The sequence below is a fragment of the Semicossyphus pulcher genome, unplaced genomic scaffold, assembly GCF_022749685.1.
Source record: "Semicossyphus pulcher isolate SPU_LCO1_2020_fin unplaced genomic scaffold, fSemPul1.0.p SCAF_16, whole genome shotgun sequence".
NCBI classification, from domain to species: domain Eukaryota; kingdom Metazoa; phylum Chordata; class Actinopteri; order Labriformes; family Labridae; genus Semicossyphus; species Semicossyphus pulcher.
Window position 1 is genome coordinate 25,141,624 of NW_027211670.1, and position 24,861 is coordinate 25,166,484.

The following is a 24,861-nucleotide window of genomic DNA, read 5'->3' on the forward strand; positions in this document are numbered from 1 at the left end:
TGCCTGGGGGCAGTTAACAGTTGGACCACTTGGTAATCCAGCCCTTGCCCTTGCCCCCTCATTATGTCTTTCGTACTCGTGTCCTCACATTAACTAACATTACTTAATTACTATTTCTTCTTTTAATTGTTTTACAACAAATGCGACTGCAATTAAAAGAAAAGTGGAACCTGTTGTGTTCAGTTAAAGCCTTGTTTCTACCGTGGTCATTTCGGTGTGGGACCAGTGGGAAACGGTCGGTCACTAATGTCTGCAACACCCGGTGTTTGAGTTGTGGGATGGAGTTTCGTTGACAGGCAGTGCAAACGCTACCTGAATTTTGTATTTTGTGTGTCTGCCTACTGACGCAGAGATTTCTATCGGGAACACTCACCCGAGCATCATGGAAGATAATATTGTAAGTATAACGGCCGGTTCTTTTAACGGCAGTGCGGGGTCGACTCGGCTAACGTTAGCTAACATGTTAGCCGAAGTCCGGAGTGATGAGGCAGCAGAATTAGCTTGGTAGCTAACGTTCTCTCGCTATCATTAGCAAATAGTGACCTGGGCCTGTTTAGCTAACCGGCTAATCTTAGCTCTTTGGCAAGCTGACGACATCCAAATAAAAAGAGCCGTCGTTGGCTAACGGGAAAGCTACATAACCGGCACAAATTCAGCAATAGAAATGCCTTTAATATTGTTTAGCATGCTCAGCTCATTAGCCCAACATTAGCTGGAATACTCTCGGTGGATGCACTGAAAGCAAATATGGTTTTGACTCAGTTTAAGTGTTGTTTGTTTGGCCGAATAAGCCCCGACACTGAGACAGATTCATATAGTGTTGTCTGGATTAAATTTAGCAGCATCATACCGTAATAATTTTAAAGCACTTTGTGTAAAGTAAAGGCTTAAAGCTAACGTTATCATTACTTTTCTGCACTGTCATCGCTGTCATAATACCCTGACACTGACCATACTGTAAAGAGGGGGGAATAGGGGGGGTTGCGTCCCTGTTATAACTGACAGGTGTTGGGAAGTCATATTTAAACTGTATTAAGTCCACATTATTTTCGTTCTAAAGTAGCTAACACTAGTGCATTTGTTTTTACTGGTATTTTACCCTGAACACTGAATGCAGTTTATGTGTTTGTCGTTTTTAGACCATCAGGGTACAGTCCCCAGATGGGATGAGGAAAATTCCTTCCACCAAGAGGGAGACAGCATCTGCTTTTTTGAAGAAGGTAAAGTGAGAAAAGCAAAACATTATTCAAGTCACAAGCTGTCATATTAACACATGCTTTTTGCACTTTTAGACTTTGTAGGTAAACACATTGCTTCAAGTAATTATGAGCTCTTCAAACCATGATTTTGGGTCTATTTTTGCATGTGCTACACATGTTGTAAGCTTACAATCAATTCGGTAATACACATGCCAATGTGTACATTGTTGTCACAAGGCACACTGTTTCCCTGCTTGTGTCTCATCATTGTTTATTTATGTAAGCCCTGCTCTGCTCCTGTGTGCTCTGCTGGTGCCTTCTATTAGGGACATGTGACTTGCTGGGAAGTTTCTTGTTCAGCGAATGTAGTGTTGTGCTTTATTGTCATCACTCCTGATAACTGGGTGTAACATATTCGGTCTGTTAAAAATATGACACGAAATCACAGTTATAAATAAACACAATGGTTACATTGATGACCCCATAAAAAAACAACTAAAACATGACTTGACAATTTTATCACTTCAATTTTCTAGACATGATACTGATAAACAATCTATTCTTTGTAGAAAAGAGGAAGAGTAAAAAACAATTTTTCATTCACTTAAAAGTATTTGCCGGCAAGGAGGTGCTCTTTCACGGACATGTTGACACAGATATGCCATGGAAATTTCAAGATAAATGGGTATCCTAAAGATGTTGATATGGATGTCCGATACCTCGGACCAGGCTTCTGTATCAGTACACCTGAACTGCTTACAAGGTTGTGGTTTACAATCATGGCACTACAGACAACATGGATCAAGATTAAAAAAACACATAAACTCAATAGATGTACATTTGGTCCTGAATTTGGATTTTTTTTGTTGCAACAATCCTATATTAATTTGGTTCCAACTGACCTCAATTCATGCTCAAGCACACAGAAATGAGCCTTTGAATTAGATTTGAAGAACCTAAAATAGAACCATATTCCAGCAGACCAGTCACAGCAGAGCATTGCAGCAGCTCCTCATTAAAAATGTATGTATCTTTGTCGAGGCAGGATGGTGTAGCCTGCAGATCAATGAGAGGAGTAGTGTTCAGTCTCTGCCGACGTGCAGCCAACGATGGGTGGAAAAGAAAACCTTGGGTGTGAGGCAGACAGGGCAGAGACAGTCTCAGCCCTGCAGGTTTTATTTCTGCTGCTAAGACAGAATAAAGGGAGCTCAAAGTGAATTTGTGCCTCATACAGTCTGACAGTGCAGGGTACAGTTTCACCCAGTGCACACTAATTATATTTTACACTGTGTTCTTTGGGGAAGCTTGAGGAAAAATACTGTTCTTATACTCAAAGAAGCCTCTTGCTACTGTTCTCTACTTAGTTTTACCAACACTGACCTTTAAAGCACACAGTGCTAACTGCTTACTTTGTGTTGAGATGTCACAGGATCAGTCCAGCTGTCTTCTTTTTATGTTAACATTATAGAATTATTAAAGCACGCCTCATTTGATAAAATACAGACTATGGGCCGGGCTGAAGCTGATTGTCTGCCTGATATGTGATGTTAAGATAAAAGTGCTTTGGGGTACTGTGCTGGCCAGCCAGCTCAGAGTGCTCTTAATAGCTGAGTTTGGCTCACTCTGTGATGACCTTAAGAGGAGTCCCTACAAGCTGAGTTTCTCTCGTGCCAAGAGGATCTGTGCTAATCTGCTTTGTTAGGGTGATTGAACAGTTGACACCTTTACATTATGGTACATGTTGATATAAACCAGGGGTGTCAAACTCATATTAGGTAGGGGGCCGGATTTGTTCAGATGAGACCTCAAAGGGGCTGGACTATTTTTTGCCAACATCATGATGTCTTAACACATATACATACATATATATATATATATATATATATATATATATATATCGGCTACTACAGTTTTATTATTTGAAATCATGCAATAAGAGCCAACAGATACTTGTAGAAATCAGTGAGCATTTCATGCAAAATGTAAGAAAGCATCTTGCAGTCCTTGCAACATATTAACAAAGATTCATTTCAAATTTGAATGTCTTTGTCATTCACTAAAGGTACGTTTGAAAGAATGTAGGTTTATAATAATAGTACATAATACTGTACAACAGTACAGCAGAAGGGAAGTGCTTTGTCCTATGTACACTACTAAAACAACAATACATTTAGTGTTTAAATCTCATTGTGATTAATTAATTATTCATTTTAAATATTGCTGGTTAAGGCTAGCCACAGCCACCCATTGTCCAGAAAGTCCGAGCTGATATCGGGGTTGAACCAGCTGCTCTGGGATCAGTGCATGTGGAATCCAGTGTGTAGTGACGAGAGAGGGGAAGAGAGAGGGATCTTAAAGTGGATTGGAATATTTTCAGGGACATTTTGCTCCAATGATCAGACTGATGTCAGACACCGCATATTTTGATGCTCTCAACATCCAGTGCATTTAGTGGTGATGGAAGTCAGCAGCTTTTTGGATTTTAGACCAAATGACACATGGTTGTATTTCGGTCTAATCAGTATACTGTTTGATTCCTCTCTCTCAGGTGGCAAAAGAGTTTGGTTTCAATTCCAACGGGTTTTCTATTTACCTGAACCGCAACAAGACCGGAGAGATCCTTTCCCAGAACAAAACTATGAGTCTGCTTAAGATCAAGTAAGTAAAGCTGGCAGCATTGAGCCTTGATAACGACTTGGGGATATCTTTTTCCTGTGATATATACTGCAAATAAAAAAAATACAGAAAGTGTTACCTGCACACCGTGTTTTATTCCTTTGCAGACATGCAATTAACAATCATAGTTGTTCATTTGGGCTGGAAAAATAAATATTTTTAAAGATTATCTAGTAAAAGTTACTTACATTAACACTTTTTGAGAAATGTGTAAATTGAAACATGTTTTGTCTCATCTCTTTTGTAGGCATGGCGACATGCTGTTTTTGTTCCCTTCCGGGGCCTCCTCCTCCTCCTCTGGGGAGGTGATGGACACGGCCACCCCACATTCATCCTCATCACTACCATCCATCTCATCATCATCCTCATCCTCCTCTTCATCCTCCATGATGCCCCGGTCCTTCTCAGCACCCCAGGTCCAGGAGGATGAGATCGATCAATATCTTGCCAAGCAAGATGGCAAGATCTACAGGAACAAAGATCCACAGCTGTAAGAAGATGACCTACTGCAGTTTTCCAAATATCATTTAAATCCCAGTTAGCTGATTTTTCTTTCTTGTTCCAGATGTCGCCATGGTGCCCTTGGAAAATGTGTGCACTGTGTACCGTTAGAGGTAAAAAAAAAATGTGACAGGCTTTAATGCGAGCACCAACAATGTAGCTTAGGTTTGGTTTGACTTGAATGATTGAAACCCTTTTTTTGACAGCCTTTTGACGAAGACTACCTGAATCACCTCGACCCACCAGTGAAGCACATGTCATTCCATGCATACATTCGGAAGCTCACCGGTGGAGCCGATAAGTGAGAAGCTTTTAAGTCTTGGATTGAAATATGCACTTTTAATTGTGGACAAATGCTAACACTGTTTTGATCTCCTGCAGAGGGAAGTTTGCAGCTTTGGAGAACATCAGCTGTAAAATCAAGTCGGGCTGTGAGGGCCACCCTCCCTGGCCGGAGGGGATCTGCACCAAGTGCCAGCCCAGTGCTATCACACTGAACAGACAGGTAGGTCCCTATATGTCTGTCACAGTGCTGCTTTCAGTGTGTCAACAGTAGAGCTGATAAACTAAATAACGAAGAATGTTAGGAGTCAGGTTTGGTGTAGCTTGATGTTTCTGAGAGTTTATGATGATCCAGTACAATAAATGAGATTTGAAAGTGGTGATGTCTGTGCCATAGAGAGCAGGAGCATTTAGTTGTACCGGTAATTGAAAGACGAAGAAAAGAAGAGAGCTTTATTTATATAGTGCTTTGAAAGGTGATATAAACAAACGTACTTACTTTCTTTTATTACACTCAACCACACACTGATGCTACCATGCTTGGTGCTGGCCCGATCATCCCAGGCTCTGAGTTCAGTGTCTGTGATTTGTGGACCCTTCCTCCTGAGCAACAGCCGCTCCATAATGTACTTGAGTACCAAATAGTGTTGCATTAATTTATCTTCCAGAAATACAGACACGTGGACAACATCATGTTTGAGAACCACACCATCGCTGACCGCTTCCTGGACTTCTGGAGGAAGACGGGCAGTCAGAGGATGGGATACTTATATGGCAGGTACACTGAGCACAAAGACATCCCTCTGGGCATCAGAGCGGAGGTGGCTGCCATCTACGAGCCTCCACAGGTGAGGAAATCCACCTAAATACACCCCCATCTACTTAATTTACTTGTCCTTCTATAAATGAATTAAAGTCCTTATTAATCTCTTAGTAACTTTATTTTTAAATTTGGATGTATCACTTGGTTCTGCTGTGTTTCAGAATGCCACTCAGAACAGCCTGGAACTGGTGGACGACCCTAAAGCTGCAGCTGTGGACGAAATCGCTGCCAAACTGGGCCTGTGCAAGGTCAGTCTGCTTTTATTGCTTCCTCTGTTTGACACTGTGACTCCCAGTTACCTACTAAAAAGTGACAAAACATTGTTAACCTAAAATGTAAATAAAATCGTGCAATATGTCTATAAAGATTTCACCAAATCAAGAAGAACTTTTTGTCTGACCGTTGTCAAAAAACCCAAACGCCTTCAGCTCACAATCACTACATTTTAAGCAGCTAACATTCACGTTTCAGGAGTTAAAGACGGTGACATTTGGGCACTTTAGCTTCAACTAATTCTTTCAGCTTGATTAATTCAATCTGCTTATCTGTTTTCAGGTGGGCTGGATCTTCACTGACCTGATCTCTGAGGATACGAGGATAGGAACTGTCCGCTTCACGAGAAACCACGTGAGGATGCAGCTCCCTCAAACACGACCTGTTTATTAGAATAAAATGCTGATTTCCTGCACATTTAATCATTGTTCCTAATTCCTTTAGGACTCGCACTACCTGAGCGCAGAGGAGTGCATCACAGCTGGATACTTCCAGAATCATCATTCAAATCCTTGCAGACTCTCTCGAGACGGCCATTTTGGCTCCAAATTTGTGACCGTAGTGGCAACAGGTATGTTTTTGTTCACTTGAAATGCATGTCTTTTGTCATAAGTGTGACAAAAAATAGCTTGTTAATATGGGGCGGCTGTGGCTCAGTGGTAGAGTTGGTCGTCTCTCAATTGGAAGGTCGGAGGTTCGTTCCCCAGCTCCCTCAGGCTACATGTCGAAGTGTCCTTGGGCAAGACACTGAACCCCAAATTGCTCCCGCTGGCATAACCAACGGGTATGAATGTGATGACTGATTGACAGTTGGGTACTGTACGTAGCAGCCTCTGCCATCAGTATGTGAATGTGTGTGTGAATGTGACATGTAGTGTAAAAGCATTAATAATAACATAACAATAACATTCTCAGCGTCGTGTGCTGAAGTCTTACATTTGATACTAAAATGTAATGAATATAATATATAATTAAGCAGGAGATCTGTTCTGTTCTGTTACGGCCCCTTGGCTCCTTGCAAAAGATAATGATTCTGCAACCTACAAGAAATCTGATGAGCCACCCAAAGTTCGGATTAGGCTCCTGCCTGCTTCTCTGTTCCAGCACAAAAAACTACATCTTTCAGGCAGAAAGTCATAAAAACTGAACTACAAGATCGATCAAGTAGAAAAGCGAAGCAGCGAAGCAGCAAAACTACAACAAAATGATCAGCGAATACAAACTGTTGCTCCCTGGGATGGATGGAGATGAAGAGCTAAAGTTTCCACTCAAGACATCGTGAGGAACAAAATCATTTGCACATCATAACCAGCAGGAGGAAGAGTGTAACATTTACCAGCAAGATTTAAGACTTTATCTGTGAGATACAAAATGTGGAAAAGGCAAACGGACCTTTGACGACACATTTGTATCTACTCTCTTGTATGTACTTCCTGTATGCTGTAATCAAGAGGCCAATGGAGTAGAGTAATACAAACCAGACACTCTGTGACTCTGTTTGGTCTGTGTGATCAAGGCCAAATGTTTACCCCCCCCCCATTACAACCGTGTCAGACCACCGTTCCAGAAAAGCACCAAACACTAGCAGTGACCTCATCCCTGTCATTTGCATTAATGAGGCAGCGGCAGCCAAAGCTGATGTCATGGCAACACATGTGATGCCAACAGTCCGAAGTCCATCTGTTTCACTTTCCCTTGTGTAAAGACGTTGCCTGTTTGCAAATGGGTTGCATGTGTAAAGCTAAAGAGGCATTAGTTTGACTCTGAACACACCACACTGACATAATGATCATGTCATAAGCCTATAGTAATGTGCACAACTTCTTATATAAACACTTCAGATTTTGATTTATTTTTAGACTTTCCACATGTAAGTGTTTAACTGTACTCAACAGCTATGCTATTAATTTATTTGTCTCTGTGCTCTGTGTGCAGGAGGTCCAGATAACCAGGTGCACTTTGAAGGATATCAGGTGTCCAATCAGTGCATGGCTTTAGTGAGAGACGAGTGCCTACTGCCCTGCAAAGACGCTCCTGAGCTGGGCTACGCTAAAGAGTCCAGCCCTGAGCAGTACGTACCTGATGTCTTCTACAAGGTAAGACTGCAGCAGCAGCTCATGCACAAATATGATTAGGGATGCACGATATTATCGGCACGTTATCGCTATCTGCAGATAATGGCTTGAAAATGACATATCTGCATCAGCATTTTTCTGCTGATATTTACCGCTGATAAAACGCCTTATTTCTGCCTAAATGCTCGATGATTCCCTGAATAAGCTTGACGTAATGCTACGACATTAACTCGGCGCAAGTGTGCACACGCACTGCCTGCACAAAGTTATCAACAATATACAAATAAAGACTAAAAAGTCACAGAAACTCGGCCAATGAATAGAAGTTCAAGAGTTGTGAACGTTTTTACTAGCTAACAGTTAGCTCACATTCTTAACAACATCAAACACGCAAAACTAACCTACAAATTCATGAACGCACACTCGATAAAAAGGGTCCGTCGGCGATCACTGATGTAGTAGTTGCAGTAGTCCGGGCATGTCTCCCTCACTGCCGTGTTTGGGGGATGGGATGCTGCATTCAGGTGCGCTTGGAAACGTAAGTGATCAGACACGTGACCTTTTGTACAACGCCTCTTCCGTCAAGCACGATGAAGGGTTCAAGATGTCTGCTGCATGGCAGTTTTTGGCCGCTACAATAAGAGTAGGCATGATATCAAGGGGAGACTTGATGTTCTCTGCAATTAGGTGGAAAACAACATGTGCCTAAGATATCGGTATCGAAATCGGCAATCTTTGAAAAGGGTTGGAAAATATCGGCATATTGGCAAGAAATCTAATTTCGTGCATCCCTACGTGTGATGCCTCTTAAACTTAAAGTTACACACATGATTGGACTGTTTGTTTCTTTTAGGATAATAAAGTATTTTGGCTTTGGTGGCAAAAAAAGAGCTGGATGCTTCTGAGTCTGTTCTTCCAGACGTCGGCATTCAGATGTCAAGATGTTTGTTTGATTCTGATCCGACTATTTCTGTCCTCCTTTCATCCCAAAGGACAAAGACAAATTTGGAAATGATGTGACGTTTCTAGCTCGACCTCTTCCTGTGGAGTACCTTATCATAGATGTGAGTACGATTTCTTTTTCTTCTTATTGCATTGTATTTTGCATACCTTTCTAAATAATCTCCCTGTTCCACTTTTCTTGTGCAGATAACTACCACTTTCCCAAAAGACCCTCAATACACCTTCTGCTCCACACAACGCTTCCCCATTGAGAACCGGGATATCCTGGGAGAGACACAAGTAAGTAGTTCCAGGATTAATTTGTTGATCTAAACCTTGGGAAATTTGGGAGAAATGTGCTAAAATAAAGGAAACAGGCAAAGAAAGTACCGAAAAGTTGTAAAAATGTAATAAAAGTTCTTTTTACAGTGAAGTTCAGTTGTGTAGAAGTAGAAAGCCATTAAAAGCCTCAGGGCCCAGTAGCTGCATGCAGCATCTCAAACCTTCTCCATCTTCTTATGTGGGTTGATGTAAGACACAATACCAACATCCATCACCAGTGCATGCGCTTCTTCTGGTTTTAAAGTTTACTGTTACAGATGACGATCTAAAGTTTAGGAGAATCGAAGCCCACTGAAATGTGTAATTATTGAGCATGTATGTTGCAAAAAAGGCCAAAAATAAATTAGGTTGTCCTTTTGTCTTCCAGTTCCTCCAGAGGTCAGAGAAAGTTATGCATCCTGTTTTCTGTTATTTGTGTGTCTGCAGGATTTCCACAGTTTAGCCACATACCTGTCCCAGTGCACCTCCACGGCATTCCTGGACATCGTGTCAGACTTCCATCTGCTCCTCTTCCTCGTCACCAATGAAGTCATGCCTCTGAGAGTAAGTCGGCTCATGAAAGTGGTTTCTTGTGTACCATAAGCTTTTCATTTATGTTGCAGAATATAGGTCAGATTCTGACCACATTCTTATCTAGTCTGGAGGTGGTTACTGGAGTGAGGATGTTTCTACTCAGAGCCTTTGTTTTCCATTTTCAAACTGGCCCGCAGCCAATCATGACGATCAAAAGCATGTTTGATTAAATGTATCTGTGTTCAGATAATAATGTGCTGCTTGATCAGATTAAGGTCTAATCCAAACTTGAAAAAACAACAAGCCGGTGGTTGATGATTGAGGGTTTCTGTTTGTTTCTGCAGGACAGCATCGGGTTGCTTCTAGACGCAGTGAGGACTTCTAACGAGGATCTGGCTCAGACCTGGAAGAAGTCGGAGCAGTGGGCCACCATCGAGCAGCTGTGCAGTAAGTCTGCAAGCAGCGAGGCTACAGTCACTGTTTTACCTGCCTGATCAAAGTTCAGTTTTTACTCTGCAATAGTGTTGAAACTGTTTGCGTCAGAGGAAGCTATTTTCACAAGCGTGGCAACTTTATGGCCATTTACGGGTTCATTAAAAAACAGATACATATGTAATGAAACTAGTTCTCTGTCCTGATATTCTGTAATTCCTCTCCTGTCCTCTCAGGTACAGTGGGCGGGCAGCCCTCCAGCTCTCTGGGTTACGGGGCCATGGGCGGCCCCTCCGCCCCCGCCTCCTCCTCAGCCATGTGGTCCTGCCTCCACTGCACCTTCATGAACCAGCCTGGCACAGAGCACTGTGAAATGTGCAGCCTGCCTCGCAGTTAAAAACCCCCCACCCTCCACCTTGCCCTCCACGCCCTGATCTAATCCCGCCCAGCCCTCCTCCTTAACTCGCCGATGACATCACCGCACCTGGACCAGCTGCGAGATGTGGACGCCCTGTTTTCCCCTTTGCCTCACTCTGAAGCCTCCTCCATCTCTCCGGCTGCTGTGACGCGTTAAAGGGATGCACTCGTTTACATCGATTCAATGAGTATATCAAATACAACCAGACTGTGTTTTTTCTTTGTATCCCTCCTCACAGCGGCTCTGGTGAGGAGCGGGGTTTGTTTAAGGTAAAGCACTTTTGGCTGAGGCTCCTTCCCCTCCATCCCCCTCCCCCGAATAATCACCCCCCACACCTGAAATAAATCCTGCTGTGACTCAGGACGACAGCAAAGACTCAAGTGTTTGGATGTTCTCTCACATCAGTGCCCCTCGCTCACTCTCACGACGTCTTCTGGAAAATCTTGCTGTGTATAAAATACATTTGAGGAATGACACTGTTATTTAATTAAGCTTCTTTTCTTTTTTATTTTATCTGATTGTAGCGATACCTTAAAATTTTGAATCTTCAGCGTGGATTCTCCTCAGTCAGGTGTTTTTAGGTCTCTTTGACAAGCCCCTAAAAGTACAATCATCGGTCAAAGCTCCGACCTGAAAACTCTTCAGAGCTCCAGAGTGATTCCACTTCAGTAAAGTTTATATTTTCAGTATTAACTTGCTTTAGAGATGGGTCCCAGATTTGAAAAGGTAAAGCTCTTTGCCCCAAACACATCCTCTAGTGGTTGTAGAAGTAACGTGCTGTTGGTTAGTTTTCACTCGTGGACTGTTCCACCAACTTGAAGTGGTTCATAAACATCTTCCCCTGGTTTGTTGAAATGTGTAGCTTTTGGATTTGGTGGTTTGAACTTGAGCAGGCATCATATGTAGCTTATTTTATCAGCTGTAAGCTCTGTTTCCATCGTCATCATTGTTACTGACTCGCACTGTATTTGCTGTGAGGTGCTTCTAGAAACAACTGGTGCTCGCCACTTCCCCCTCTCTGAGCCCCTAACTGTGGTTCTTCTTCTTTTGTTTTATTTCTGGCGCCAGGCCAGAGGAGTCAGACCCATAACTGATGTTCATCCTCTGTTTGGACCCCTCTCGGTTTTCCCATCTCAGTCTTCAAAGACCTTTGGGGTCGCAGGTCAGCACGGGGAGAAAATGATACCTATTATTTCACTTCTCTTATCCAACGTCTGCTAGCAGGATGAATACGATCAGTGTTTGAAAAAGCAGATAACTATTCTGTTCTTTCGAGCCAAAACTCTGACCTGGCCTCTTTCAGCAGGAAGCATTGATGATGTTCAAGTTCAGATTGATGTTGAAAGCGCTTAAATCCTCCTGAGAGCAGCAACACAGCAACCAATCATAGACTGTATGTAAGAAGTGGACTGAGCTTCAGGGTTTAAAAAGTTTAAAGATGCAGAAGTGCCTTAAACCTGCATTCTTTCCTTTGGCTAACAGAGGAGGACTTCACTGGTTGGAAAAAGGAACTAGATCATATAAAAGTCTACTTGTCATTTGATTAGCAACCTACAAGCTTATGGTCTCAAGCTCTTCTTCAATACAACTTGATGTTAATTTTGCTCCCATCCAGAGTGAAATTGATGATGAAGCAGGTTCTGACTACCTGTGATTGACAGGTCACCACCACGACAAACTATCAACCTGCATGGAGACGTAACATGCGAATCAAATATGGTCAAAACACTAAGATGGCAACGCTGAAACTGCCAAATTCAAGGCTTTAAAACGGTACATCCACTTCTTATACACAGCCTGTGCTTATAGCATTTCTCTTTTACCTCAGCTGGTGTTTGGATAAACTAATAGTTCACACAATTTAGAGTCCAGCAACTCCCCAACATTGTAGATGGATGGAGGTTTTTCTGTGTGCCACTAGTGGGGAAATATTTGCGTTTATCTTTAATGACTTGTGTGCATCAAGCCTTTCACATACTCAGTCAGCAGTGGACATACTGGTTAAAACTGGTTCTTTTCATCACTTTTTAGTCTCTTTTGTTTTTCCTTTATTAGACTTCTATTGGGACCAAAACTTCAGATCATTTAAGTCGTGAAAGTTTAGTTGTGGTTACAAATCATTAACATGTTACCATCTGTTACTTTGAGCCGCTCCACCCCGTCATAACATCGCTAACGTGCACTCATTCAGAAACATACAAACACAGTAATGACACACAACTCTGCTTTTGTGCTGCCAGGCTAGAGGCGTGTTTTTGTGCCATCACCTGTAGGCCAGATGGAGATACGTCCGCATATAAAAGCTGAACAACACCTCAAATATGATGTGGAAAGCCGTATAAAATGTGATTTATGAGAGCAGAATGGTCTTGCATGGCTTGAATGCATTAACAGTTTTTCTACACTTGACTACGACTGACTTTTAAAAGATCATTTATAACAAAAGCTAAAATGTACGCTCCATCTTTACACCGTTTCTGTCGATTCATGAAGTTTTTGATGAACAGAATCTCTTTTAGTCCACGTCCTCGGTACGTTCGCTGCTGACTGATGCAGACTCAAACATTCACAAGTCTCTAAGTTTTGATTTCCCTGATAACTTAAATGCACTGTTACATGAAATGGATTTAAGGAAAGCAAACTTCCAGGAGGGAATCACTAAATACAGTTGTGTGTCTTTGACAGGGTTCAGAGTCTTCGACTGCAGATTTACTATTTATGAGACGTGTGCTTCTTTGTAAGAGCTTGACAGTAATTCCATCGATGAAGTGAGAATATATTTTTAGTTTTAGTTTAAAAAATGCTTGAAAACTAATGTTTGTTTTGCCGGTTGATATCATTCTTGCTCCCTCCCCCATCCCCGTGTGAACTCTCCAGAGCAATCTATCTGATGTCATGCTAACGGACGGCAGTGACCTTTTCCTTTTCTATTGATCCGGGGGCCGTTTGCTGAGCAAGCATGCTCTTGGAGTTACAGCAGGTCCTTACTTTCCTCTGAGCTAACTGAGGAGCCTGGGAGTTGTATGCTGTTGACCTGGATTTGAAAAGAAATAAAAATACAAAAACAACAAATATTTCCTTTTTGCAGAAAATAATGTGTTTGTTTGTTGGCTGCCTGTTTACATTCAATCAGCAGAGTGGATAAATGTAGGCAACAAATGACAACTTGAAGATGAGAGGAGAATTTATTCTTAGTGGGAACATTTATTTGTGACTTATTTAGTTCCAGTGAAGGGGAATCTTAAATCTACAGAACACAGAGAGATTATAGACAAGTGTTGTTCTGTGTGTCAAATGCCCTCTGCCTTCTTTACTTAATTTGATGGAAGTCTAAAAAAATCCAACCAAATATATATTTGTGTTTTTAAAGTTACAAACTAAGGAGGACATTTTTACTGTGTCCCTGAGAGCTCAACACACTGCGACATAAACTCCTGCGAGAAGACGAATCACAAGAAAAAGTCTCCATCACTTCGTCAATGCATGCATGAAAAGAACGCTGCAAATATTCAAAGTGTTTTCAGACAGTTAAGTGATGCTTTTGTGGGGTTTTTTCTGTATTCGCGACGACTCTTTGAAATTCTCTGCATGTGTTTTTAGGTCGATGAAAATGTTTTCTTCATTTGCTTGTTTTCTAAAGTGTGTTGAGCTCTCTCTGTGCAGCAGTGTTGATTTTTGCTGAGTCTTTGCATTTAGGTTCAAAATCTGGTGGAAAGGCTGTCACCAGAAAAGTGGAGGCTTCCTGTTTAAGGGTCGCGAGGGGGCTGAAGCCTATCCCAGCTGTCATTGGGTGAGAGGCAGGGTTACACCTGGACTGATCGCCAGGCAATCACAGGGCTGACACACAGAGACGGACAACCTTTCACGCTCACATTCACACCTACGGGCAATTTTAGAGTCACCAATGAGCCTAACGAGCATGTGTTTGGACTGTGGGAGGAAGCCGAGTACCCGGAGGGATCCCACGCATGCACGGGGAGAACATGCAGACTCCACGCAGAAAGGCCCACTACGTCTGAACTGAGATTCAAACCAGGTAACTTTTAGATGTGAGGTGACAGCACCAACCTCTGCACCACCGTGCAGCCCTATTGAAGCTGATGGTTAAAAACAGATGAGTGTACTTTGGGTGTTCATACACTTTTGGCCGTATTAGATTACTGTGAGTGCCTAAAAGTGGGTTTTGTCAACTTGGGCCTTAAATTTAACCTGTTTTAAATCATCCAGTGCATTTCTACCACTCACTGTAAATGTCTTTTATAGCCTGCAGAGTACTTACAGATCTTCTGTGATTTAACGCCCCTCACTGTAAGAATATCCCCCATAATCGACCTTTAACAAGCGATCAGAGCAGGTAGAGTCCGGTGTAAGTGATCGCCGTCTCCTCGGGGCTGCAGATGTAAAACAGATGAAGATCAGGAATGTGTAAGTTGGACGTGACCTTAAAACATCAAACACGTCTGCTGATGGTCCCAGAGGACTGAGATCATATTGCAGCATGTATGGTTCATATACATTGTAATACATTTCTATGGGTACATTCAGCAGCATTAAGCTTGACTGAAACTATTCAAGCTACAAATGTCTTTTTATTTAAATGCTCTTTAAACTGGGAGAGAGCTCCTGATTAAGACCAGTGAGTGAGGTCAGTGTTGACTTTGAAGTGAAACCTGATATATGATGCTGAGTGTGAGTGAGACTGAGACCCTCCCTCGCCTGCTGGTAATAAACTGTTGTGAAGAAAGTTTCAGCTCTGTCCTCACTGGGTTGTTTGACTGCGAACCATCACTGCAGGTTTGTTTGCTACATTTTATGAGACAGATTTCAATGCTTTATGATGCTGCAGTTTGGATATCAAAGCCAGCAGTACACGCTCCTTTATGTTTGTGTCCAGATGCAGGTTTAAGCATGAATCCTGCTGGAGTTTTGTTCTTCTTGTCGGTGACTCTGTGTGCTGCTCAGAAACAGAAAACCTCTCAGAAACCAGAGTGGGACTTCAGGAACGAAGGTTAGTGTAATTATGATAGAGATTACTTTATTTGATATATTTCCTGAATTAGTAATGAAGGAAAGTGGAATGTACGCATGTCAGTCTCAGGAAGTAGTCTGCGAGTTTTCTTGAAATTAAAACCGTTTGTTAGACATAAAAGTGTGTACACTTTTTTTTTTTCTTTCATTTCAAACTTTATTTATTCTCATAAAGAAACTGAGGTTTTGCTCATTACCAATGCCATCTACATCACAGACACAATAAAACAGCAAAAAGAACAAATACATAAAATCAATCACAGAAACAATTGAGTAATAGTAATCAATTAAAACACAGTGGATAGAAGAACTTTAATCTTTAGAGTGTTTTGAAGTTCATTCCATGAGCTCGGCGCATCAACAGTAAATGCAGATTTGCGTAAGACTTTAAGTGACATTTTTTACCATGTCTTCTTAAAAAGACAAGTATCCCATTTCAAGGTGTTAGCCCTTGTGTTTTTTGTAAGTTATTGTTATTATTGGACAAATTAGCCAGATGTCTTTCGAGCTGCAAATCGCCAAATCTGAGCTTCTGACACAGATTTTTAATATCGTGTTAACATTTTTTTAAATGTTTTTTTCCTTCCCTTTCCGGAAAAGTCTGAACCATTTTGCAGTTTTTTTCCTTCTTTGTTCTGAGAAGAAATGTACAGAAGAGTTTGAGGGGCCAGGCATAAGAAAAAAACCTGAGGGAGGGAGCTTTTTTTATTGTGCATATTGAGAATAAAGCCAAACCTTTAATATTAGTCTCAGCTGTGAAATAAGTCAGAGGAGGATTTTTTTTAGATTTCGACCAAAAAAAAAAAACATCTTCTCTTTTTTTCTTACGTCCTGGCCCGACCACTCTCCGTAGACATGCCTCACAGGCTTAAGTATCCATGACAATGCAAATGCTTGGACTACTTTTGTACATTTCAGCCATTTAACATTGAAATGAAGACTTTAATTAGTATCAGTGACAAAAATAATGTGTTAAAGTTGTATCTTCTCTTATTAGTTTTGGTAAGGCGCTGAAGCTCTGTGTTTACACCCCTGCAGCAGAGAGAGTGAACACGAAAGGATGTGCAAACCTCACGCTGGTTTTAGACAACTGGAAATATGCCATCATGACGCAGGTCAAAGATCTGCTGCTGCATGACCACAGCACTGTGCTGCCTGACTACGGGAGGTGAGGACCCACTTTATTTTAAACCATGATAAAGTCGTTTTCCTATCACTGAGATTTTTGTCCCTCAGGATTCAGCCGCTGTCAGACGCGCTGGGAGATCTGTACAAGGAGTTCAACGCCCTGAAGGAGCGTCTCTCTGACCTCACGTCCAAGTTTGACGGAGTGGAGGCCTTTGTGGACGATGTGCGATCAGGGAGGAAGCCTGCAGCACCCCGAGGTGAACCCCGACCCCCTGGGTCACTGCTAGGAGAGAGAGAGGCTGCTGCAACCGACGAAGGAGGTCAACCTCAGAGGAGGAGGACCAGAGTCGTAGTCCGGAGAGTCAAGATACCTGCAGGTTCACAGGTCTGAAGCAGGACGTGGAGACGAGAAGAGCGTTATCATCCTGTAAGGTGTGGAGTAATCAAAGAAGCTACCCTTAATCTCTGATATAGTTCAGATAATAAATGACTTCTTCTGCCACATTCACAACTCTTCAGCACCTTCATTATTTTACCTGATAATGAACAGAAAAGTAGAAACTGTGTTGATGGCTTATAAATGAGTTGCAGCAGGTGAGGTCATGTTTCCTATAAGCACTCCGTTGTGAAATTATTTTCGATGTCGTAGTAATCTAACTTTTCCAACTGAATAACAGGGACATTACTATGTCAAATACAGAAACATGCACACAAAAGAAAACGTCCTTGTAGATTTGTCACTGAACAGTTTCACTGTTGAGTCTTTTTGGCATCCTTCCTTAAATAAAGGATGGATCTTTTATTTATTCATTCCTATTATTGACAGATAGCCTGCCTACCTGATAAACATGCTTTCTTTTATTCACAAGTATCTAATGTCATTTAGGAGCAATATTAATATACAGTAATATTCTACTTCACCACTTGATGGCTCCCTAGCACCAATAAGATATTTATCCTTGACTGACATGAGCCGATAGTCTTGAGCAATTATGAATGCATGAATCAGCCTGTTTGGAGGAAGTTATCAGATGTCCAGAGGTCAGAACTTAAGAATCAGAAAGGACAAAGGAGTCAGGAGAGCAGGTGCCCCACATACAGAGGCTACAGTCCTCGATGCAGCGGCTGCAGGCTCGACTTTGTTGCAAGTCTTCAGCCGTCCTATAAATAAAGACAGAATGGCCCAAAAATAATCTTAAAACAAAACACAACAACCGTCAACTTAAAATCACTTCAAGTATAATTATTATATATTAAACTACACAATAGTGGTAGCCCAGTAACAGGTAGTAACTTGTGCTGTGCAGATCTGAGATGTATTATCTGTTTCTTCAAAATAAAATATTTTTGATGTATTGCTATCTCTTTTTTATTCATGCAGGAAACAATATTTCTAATCAGAAACATTTGGTTCATTGACATCATATTCCACCAAAATAACAGAGCTAGTTATACATAACATTGGAGCAATGATGGGTGTTTATACTGTCATTATGGGTCATTTTTGATGTTTTTGCATAGTACAGTGGTGGAGACAGTACGAGGATCCTTTATTTCCTCCAGCTCAGATTTGTGCCCTCGTTCCATAAGCTACTTGAGTAATGTAGGCCTCCATAAATACCACCTCTGGCGTCATAGCTCATAAATGTATAAAAAACACGGTTTCATTTTGATGTTGTTATAAAAAAGGACCTTTTGTTAAATACAGAAATCATTCTGGAGAAATAACTCCTGGTTATGTGCAAAAGCCTCCTCTTGGGTTTCCGCTTTGACATCGAAAGTGAATTTTCGGATGAGCACCTGAACGCAGCATAAGTTTCTTGTTTGATGAGACTCTGAAAGAAACGAAACTGAAAAGACAAACTTTCGGTTTAGAGACAGTCAACAAAAAGTTACTAAATCAAGAACGAGAAACCTTAAACACTGTGTTTTATTCCGCGTAAACTGTTTTAAAGAAGATTAATACGTTGGGTCATATTTTTCTCATCATTACAGCCGGCTCAGGTAGATTACCTGGAGTTTACGTCGAAAGATAACCGCCAGCTTCAGAGTGGTTCATGAATTTGTTGACGGTCCCTAATAGTTTTATAGGAGGTTACATCAAGGAGTCAAACCAGCACAGCTGATTATTTCAGTTGTTATTGTCGGACAGGTCTGCAGCCTGACCGAGCGAACAAAGGTAAGAAAACAGAATACATGTTCTTCCTCTTAAACTTCACGAGTACAATTTGATTTAACTGGGATTACTGGAGCTGACACATCCCTAACTGATTCACTGTGAACAGAACTTGGGTTGCACTTGTTTTGTGTTCTTAAACTCTTCGTGTTTCTGCCTGAAAGAAGCTTAGATCAAATAAAATAGCCTGTGGTATTTTGTTATATTCTTACTATTCATTTATTACCTTTTATCAATGGTGGTAGAATAAGTCTACTGCTATGTTTCACACAGTTTCACTAACCTACTCTTAAATACTTTTACGTGACTACAGCTGGCATATAAATACAGCCAGAACAACAATATATGACTACATGGAAATTTAAATGCTTAAAAGCGTTCTTAGTTACAGCTCAGTAACTTTAGATAAAAACCTTTAACTGTGGCACGTTATGGTAGCTTTTCTTTGCCTCATTGGACTCAGTGTAATGTGCTTTAATTCTGCAGTGTCATGTTGTTTAACAGTTATTTGATTTAAAGTAAATAAACTGCCGACAAGTTTGAAATTGGAGTCATCATGTCAGTCTTTAAAAAACAACCAAAGAACAACAGAAAACGAAACATTAATGGTTCCAGCAGATTCAGTATTTGGACTTTTATTATAGATGGAATATTTTGGCTTCTTGATAAGTAATTTAAAGACGACACAAGCTCATTATTATTATTTTACATTTTATAGACTGATTGATATAGCTGATGAAGATTAAGGTCATTTGTCTGCAGACCTAGTGATCTTTAATGTGATATTTTATTACTATGCAACTAACATCGCTTATTATAGCGGCATGATCTTGTATGCTACTATTGATTGTAAAAGTCCCTCGGGAGGATGACAAAGTGCACTTAGAAACTACCTGTTGCAGCACTTCTCATTTTGCCACCCCCGAACTGTAACCTCAAACTGTTTCACTGTAAACTGATGTAACTAGAATAGGAAGTCTCCCAGAGGTCAAAGGATCTAACTGCATGTGTTTTTATATTCAGAGACAAATAGCAGGGGAACAGGGACTCCCCTGAGAAAAGAGTCCCTACAGATGGAGCAGGGAGCAGCAAATCCCCCCAGCAGCTCCGGATCCAGAGCTGGATCCCAGAAAACGGAGGATGTTGCAACCAAAAGACCCCGAAAAAGAAATAAGGTAGAAATGCATTTATAAGAACAAATTTCTGGGTTACAGACAACACCAGTCTGATGTTTTCGAAGCATTTGAACCATCATGATAGAATTTAAAACCAGGTATGTGATCCTCAATTAAAGTTTATTATGTTTATTCTAGGAACAAGAACCAAGCGATCCCAGCAGGAAAGTTCAAGACAAGGAGAAGAGGAAAAGGAGGAATCGAAGAAGAAAAAAGAGCAATTTAAATGTAAAAGATGATGCAGATTCAAAAAGTGAAAACACAGACAAAAGCAAGATGGAGGTTGAGGAGGCAAGCAGCCAAACTCAGGAGAGTGCACCTGCAGAAACACAACACGTGGATCCTCCAGTAGAAGACAACCTGCAAACTGTAGAAAGCAGTGAAGGACAAGGCCACAAAGATACTCAGATGGTGCAAGCTGTGACTCAAACACAGAAGCAAAAAGGCACCAACAAATGCACACAAACTCCAGTTGTTCGTCAGAGCGACCAGGAAACACAGACAGACTTCCCTGTGCCAAAACCAGACGATGAAAAACCTAACAACGCTGCTGAGACACAGGCAGAACGAGACAAACACACGACTGATCCCAAAGAGAAAGATGACGGTGCTGCTCAGACTCAGTTCAAGCAAAATGAAAATCCAGACAATGATGAGGCATCCTCCGATAAAGCCAGGGAGCAAAACCCAGAGACAGAGTCAAAGTCTACAGAAGATAGTCCCTCTGCAGGAGCCTCAGGTACTCCAACAGCGACGCAAGATGAAATAGGTCCCAAACCCAAGTCTTACGCCTCGGCCGTGTCTGGAGAGGGCGGGAGTGAGAAACAGTCCGGTATGGAGGCCTCCAGAGAAGCAGATAAAACCACGAAAACATCTCAAACCACACGGTAACAGCATCAATAACAGCAAGAACACGGCTGCATCAGATATTGTGGCTGATCTTTTGTCGTGAATGAGTTTTTGTTTCTCTCTACAGCGATCGAAGCCCAGTGAGGCCTCCTCCTGCTGCTCCCATGTTCACCGTCCACATCTACGCCATACTGGACAAAAAGTTCGGATTCAACAGAGAGTGCGATCAGCTGCTGCTGTTTTTTGAAGGAGAAAATTTACCCTTTAAAATAACACATTTCCTGTGAGTATTGATCATGTCTAAACAGTAATACACAGTGATAAGTTTTAATGCTGTTTTGGCTCCGTTCTCCAGCACTTCAGGTTAAAGTTCAGACTCCCAGCTTTTTTTTTTAAAGGGTGTTGCATCACATCAGAGGAACACTGTGGGGCCTGTTGTCCCTTTAAGACAGTTAATACTACTTTAGATAACACTGTTTACAGTTACAGCAAACTGGCAGGTCCGTAAATAAATTGTTTCCCCAGTTTGCTGTGGGCGGGCTCAGAGATCATGGTGACTTTATGTGGGACTACATATCATGTGTTATGTGTTAACTGTGCTGGAATTCAGACCAAAAAACATTAATTCACACTGACGTCGCCCTGATACGATCAGTTTTAGCTTCAATAAAGTCATGATATCAAATATCCAATATTTGTTCTCTAGCGGACTCAAACAGGAAGGCTACCTGGTGGAAGCGAGTCTCTCTGTTGAAGAAAAAGGCATAAAGAGAGGAGAATGGTGGAGGTATTGGTACGGTGTGAAGCAGCGGAACAAAGACATTTTAGGAATTGCAACCAGAAACGTTCAGATTCCATTCGACTCAAACATTAAAGGTAAGGAAATCAAACATTTAGTTTCAGCATGTTAACACACTGGAGTAGGTTTGTTTCTTTTCACATGAACTGATCTGTTACTCCGTGTGTGTCTCATAGAGCTGCACCTTTATGAAGGCTTCATCGGTCGTCTGGAGGCTGGATCCAAAGCGCAAAGTTTCTTCCAAACGGGCCTTCAGATGGTCGGCTTGAAGAAACCAAAAGGAGTGGAGATATCAGACGCCTGGCAGGCGTCAGCCACGGAGCTGCTGAGCAGAATCTTCGAGAACTGGAGCCCATCAGACAAACAGAGCACGGCCAGCTTGTGTGACAAATTGAAGCATTACATTACGAGTCTCGGTACTGCACCTCAAAGAATGAAATTCCTAGACAATTCTCGACCTCCAGTGGTCAAGGTATGTACGACAGGAAGAACAGTCTGACCCATATATTGATTGGCTCGTACATTCAGCTGATATCTTCTGTGCAAGTTGGTGCTCAATCCACATAATAAAGTTCTTATTTTGTCCAAGCTCAAATATTGACTGTATTGGCGACCATATTGGTAATTGGTGATTTTTTCCCCCTCAATATCGGTCTCAAAAATCGCACATCGGTCAGTGTCTTCCAAGAAGATCCACAGCATTTGTAACTAACTCTGATATTCCAGTAACCACATGTTCTTTTGATTTACAGACATCAGAGCTGGTGGCAGAGACTTTGGTTCAGATCTTAAAAGGAGAGTCAAATGTGAAATTTCCCGGCAGCTGGAGGAGCAGCAGTCCTCTTGTTCTGGGCCTGTCTGTATTCACAGTGACCAGGAAGTGTAAAATAGACCTGGGAGTGAAGGGCTGGGCCGAGCTGTGTTTGCTGGTGTCCTCAGAGGCGGCGATGGACAAGAAAAACCTGGACGAGTTGCTCAGTTCTTTCGAAAAACCAAAACCTCAGTTGTAAGTTTAGCTTGACTGCTTGACAAAAACAGAGGTCCACTTAACAAGAAGTCCTCTGATGTCACAATGCAGGAAGCATTGTATGATTACCTTCAGAGAAACTTTGTGCACAATGAAAACCGGTTTAAAAGCCAAATATTCCTCGAAACAATGCAGAGTACATGATCTTTATGTTCTTACTGGTGACCATGAAGCTGAGTGGTAACCAACATGTATGACCCTGTAAACCACATCCTCACACTCCTCTGTTTGTCCCTCTCAGTACCGTGTTGGGTCTGATGAACCTCTGTGCACAGCAGGCGGTGTCGGAGCTCGTCCTGCTCGTTCCTCTGCTCTTCAGACTCAGACAGCCGGGAGCTGACGCACAAAAAGTGGGTCCGGCTGTCGAAGAGGAGAACTGGTCAGGACTTGAACATGACCAGTTCATCAGGTTCAGGGACAATGTACAGTTTCACCCTGATAAAAGAAAGTGAGTGTATCTCAAAGCAGTGTAACCCTTTTCTGAGGCGGGACTCATATTTTGTTGAAATAACACTTTTCTTTTTCTCACAGGAGAATCTTAAGTTTGATCCAGACACAGTTAGCTCAGGCTAAAGAGATGCCTCTGCTCCTGATGAGCTGGTTATCTCTGATCGCCTTTGAGGATCTACCTGAGTTTTCAGACGTGACAGGAGTCCCTGTGGAACACCTGATCCAGAGTCTGATGTACAGACTGAGGAAATGTGCAGAGCTGAGGGATTACAACAGAGTGCAGGAGACGGCAAAGGTAGAAAAGTGCACTTACTACAATATTTAACATTTAAAATAACATTGTTTTATTTTTAATTGCGCTTATGTGATGTCCTTCCTTTTGCGTGCAGAAAACCTTGAAAACCTTGAACCACATACTGCTGAAGGTAGACAAAGAGAAGGACAGGTAAAGATAATGAAATACTCCTCAGGTCCCATTTACGCACCGTGTTTTTGTGCTCACTGTACCTTTTGCTTTGTGTCTGCAGACTGATTGAATCTAAAAACATAAAGCCAGCCTTCATGAGCAGCGTCACTGTGGTGAAGAACACGTGCAGAATCGTGCGGCTCGTTCCCGGGTACCAGACTGCTGTCCTGTCCTACCAGCTGCTGCTGAGATTGGCAGAGATTTTAGAAGCTAAACTGAAGAAAGAGGTAATGATCTCTTTAGCATGTGCTCTGACTGACCCGTTCATGCGTTAACTTTTATTCACAGTTTTCTTCTGTGCCTTTTAGTCCTCTGAAGACGAGTTTGGGGCCTTACAGCAGAAAGTCTTGGATGAGCTGCATGCCGTGCAGCAGAGAATCAGCGAGTGGAGAGATGACCTGCTGCGAAATCCTCTTGTGAAGTTGTCAAAGTCTCTCAGCTACCCAAAGGAGATTGAGGTATACAGTAGAACAGTTGTTTATGTGGAGTTCATCGTCATTATTCTGTTGACAGTTGGTTTGTTGCTGCTTGTTTGACGCTCGTACAGAATGTTGTCATCTATATTTATCACACTTCAAATTAAGAAAACGATCCGTTCCCTTTCACCAAGATTTCATTCACCCAAACACCCAAAGGTTGTCTTATGTTCTGTTCCCTGCTGCAAGAAGACGTCTGTCATCGCAGGTTACAGAGGGCAGCTCTGAGGTCCTGATCGTATAAAGTCGTTATTACTAAATGAGTCATATTTATTCCTTAAAGATACAATCTTGAATATTTCAGATTTGTGCTCTTGAGCACCACCCACTGGCGATAAGTCATGGGAGCACACTTCCCAATTTAACCAGACGTCTTCGGCCTGCTCCCTGTGTCACGGTTCTAACTCTCGATTTTCCTCGCTTTCGTTTGTAGACTTTTCACTTGTTGTTGAAGTTGTATCTGTAGTCATCCATCTTTTCTTTGTTTGTACAGCCATAGTAGATTACTGTTTACTCGCAACACTTGCAGAGAGCGGAGAAGCAGCCGCTTAGCTCCGCCTACCCTCTCTGGCAGACCAACCACTGCTGGCTGATGGAAAATGCGTCACTAACTGGGCGCCGCCACAGACACCCAGTCCATAATAATGCTATATACTGCAAATGCAAAGGCTTTTATCAGTCGGCCACAGGCTCAGTCACTGTTGTGTTACCTCATTCAGAGAGAGATAGAGACTTACAGACATTTATTTACATGAAAAGTTTGAGATTATACCTTTAAATCATTCAGTTTAAGTAGTTATGACATCTTGTA

General features: G+C 41.9%; 2 protein-coding genes across 2 annotated transcripts in view; both read left to right on the top strand.

Annotated features, from left to right (window-relative positions):
* Positions 1 to 279: 279 nt before the first annotated feature.
* On the top strand, positions 280 to 13,548 carry nploc4 (NPL4 homolog, ubiquitin recognition factor). The gene is made up of 17 exons (XM_069665091.1): positions 280 to 397; positions 1,140 to 1,220; positions 3,748 to 3,857; positions 4,123 to 4,365; positions 4,441 to 4,489; positions 4,583 to 4,677; positions 4,758 to 4,881; positions 5,327 to 5,506; positions 5,643 to 5,729; positions 6,037 to 6,108; positions 6,199 to 6,325; positions 7,690 to 7,850; positions 8,822 to 8,893; positions 8,979 to 9,071; positions 9,540 to 9,656; positions 9,971 to 10,073; positions 10,295 to 13,548. Exons 1-17 carry the CDS (start codon positions 383 to 385, stop codon positions 10,453 to 10,455), a joined length of 1,890 nt encoding a protein of 629 aa, XP_069521192.1. The 5' UTR covers positions 280 to 382; the 3' UTR covers positions 10,456 to 13,548.
* A 5,193-nt stretch (positions 13,549 to 18,741) lies between these two features.
* The window catches only part of rnf213b (ring finger protein 213b), a 30,338-nt gene continuing 24,218 nt past the window's right edge, over positions 18,742 to 24,861 (top strand). Inside the window, exons 1-12 of the mRNA XM_069664213.1 lie at positions 18,742 to 18,811; positions 19,832 to 19,983; positions 20,122 to 20,870; positions 20,960 to 21,115; positions 21,539 to 21,708; positions 21,808 to 22,103; positions 22,384 to 22,637; positions 22,900 to 23,106; positions 23,190 to 23,403; positions 23,498 to 23,553; positions 23,636 to 23,801; positions 23,883 to 24,032. Coding sequence (XP_069520314.1) covers positions 19,882 to 19,983; positions 20,122 to 20,870; positions 20,960 to 21,115; positions 21,539 to 21,708; positions 21,808 to 22,103; positions 22,384 to 22,637; positions 22,900 to 23,106; positions 23,190 to 23,403; positions 23,498 to 23,553; positions 23,636 to 23,801; positions 23,883 to 24,032 — 2,520 coding nt within the window. The 5' untranslated portion in view covers positions 18,742 to 18,811; positions 19,832 to 19,881. The remainder of the gene's footprint in view (positions 18,812 to 19,831; positions 19,984 to 20,121; positions 20,871 to 20,959; positions 21,116 to 21,538; positions 21,709 to 21,807; positions 22,104 to 22,383; positions 22,638 to 22,899; positions 23,107 to 23,189; positions 23,404 to 23,497; positions 23,554 to 23,635; positions 23,802 to 23,882; positions 24,033 to 24,861) is intronic.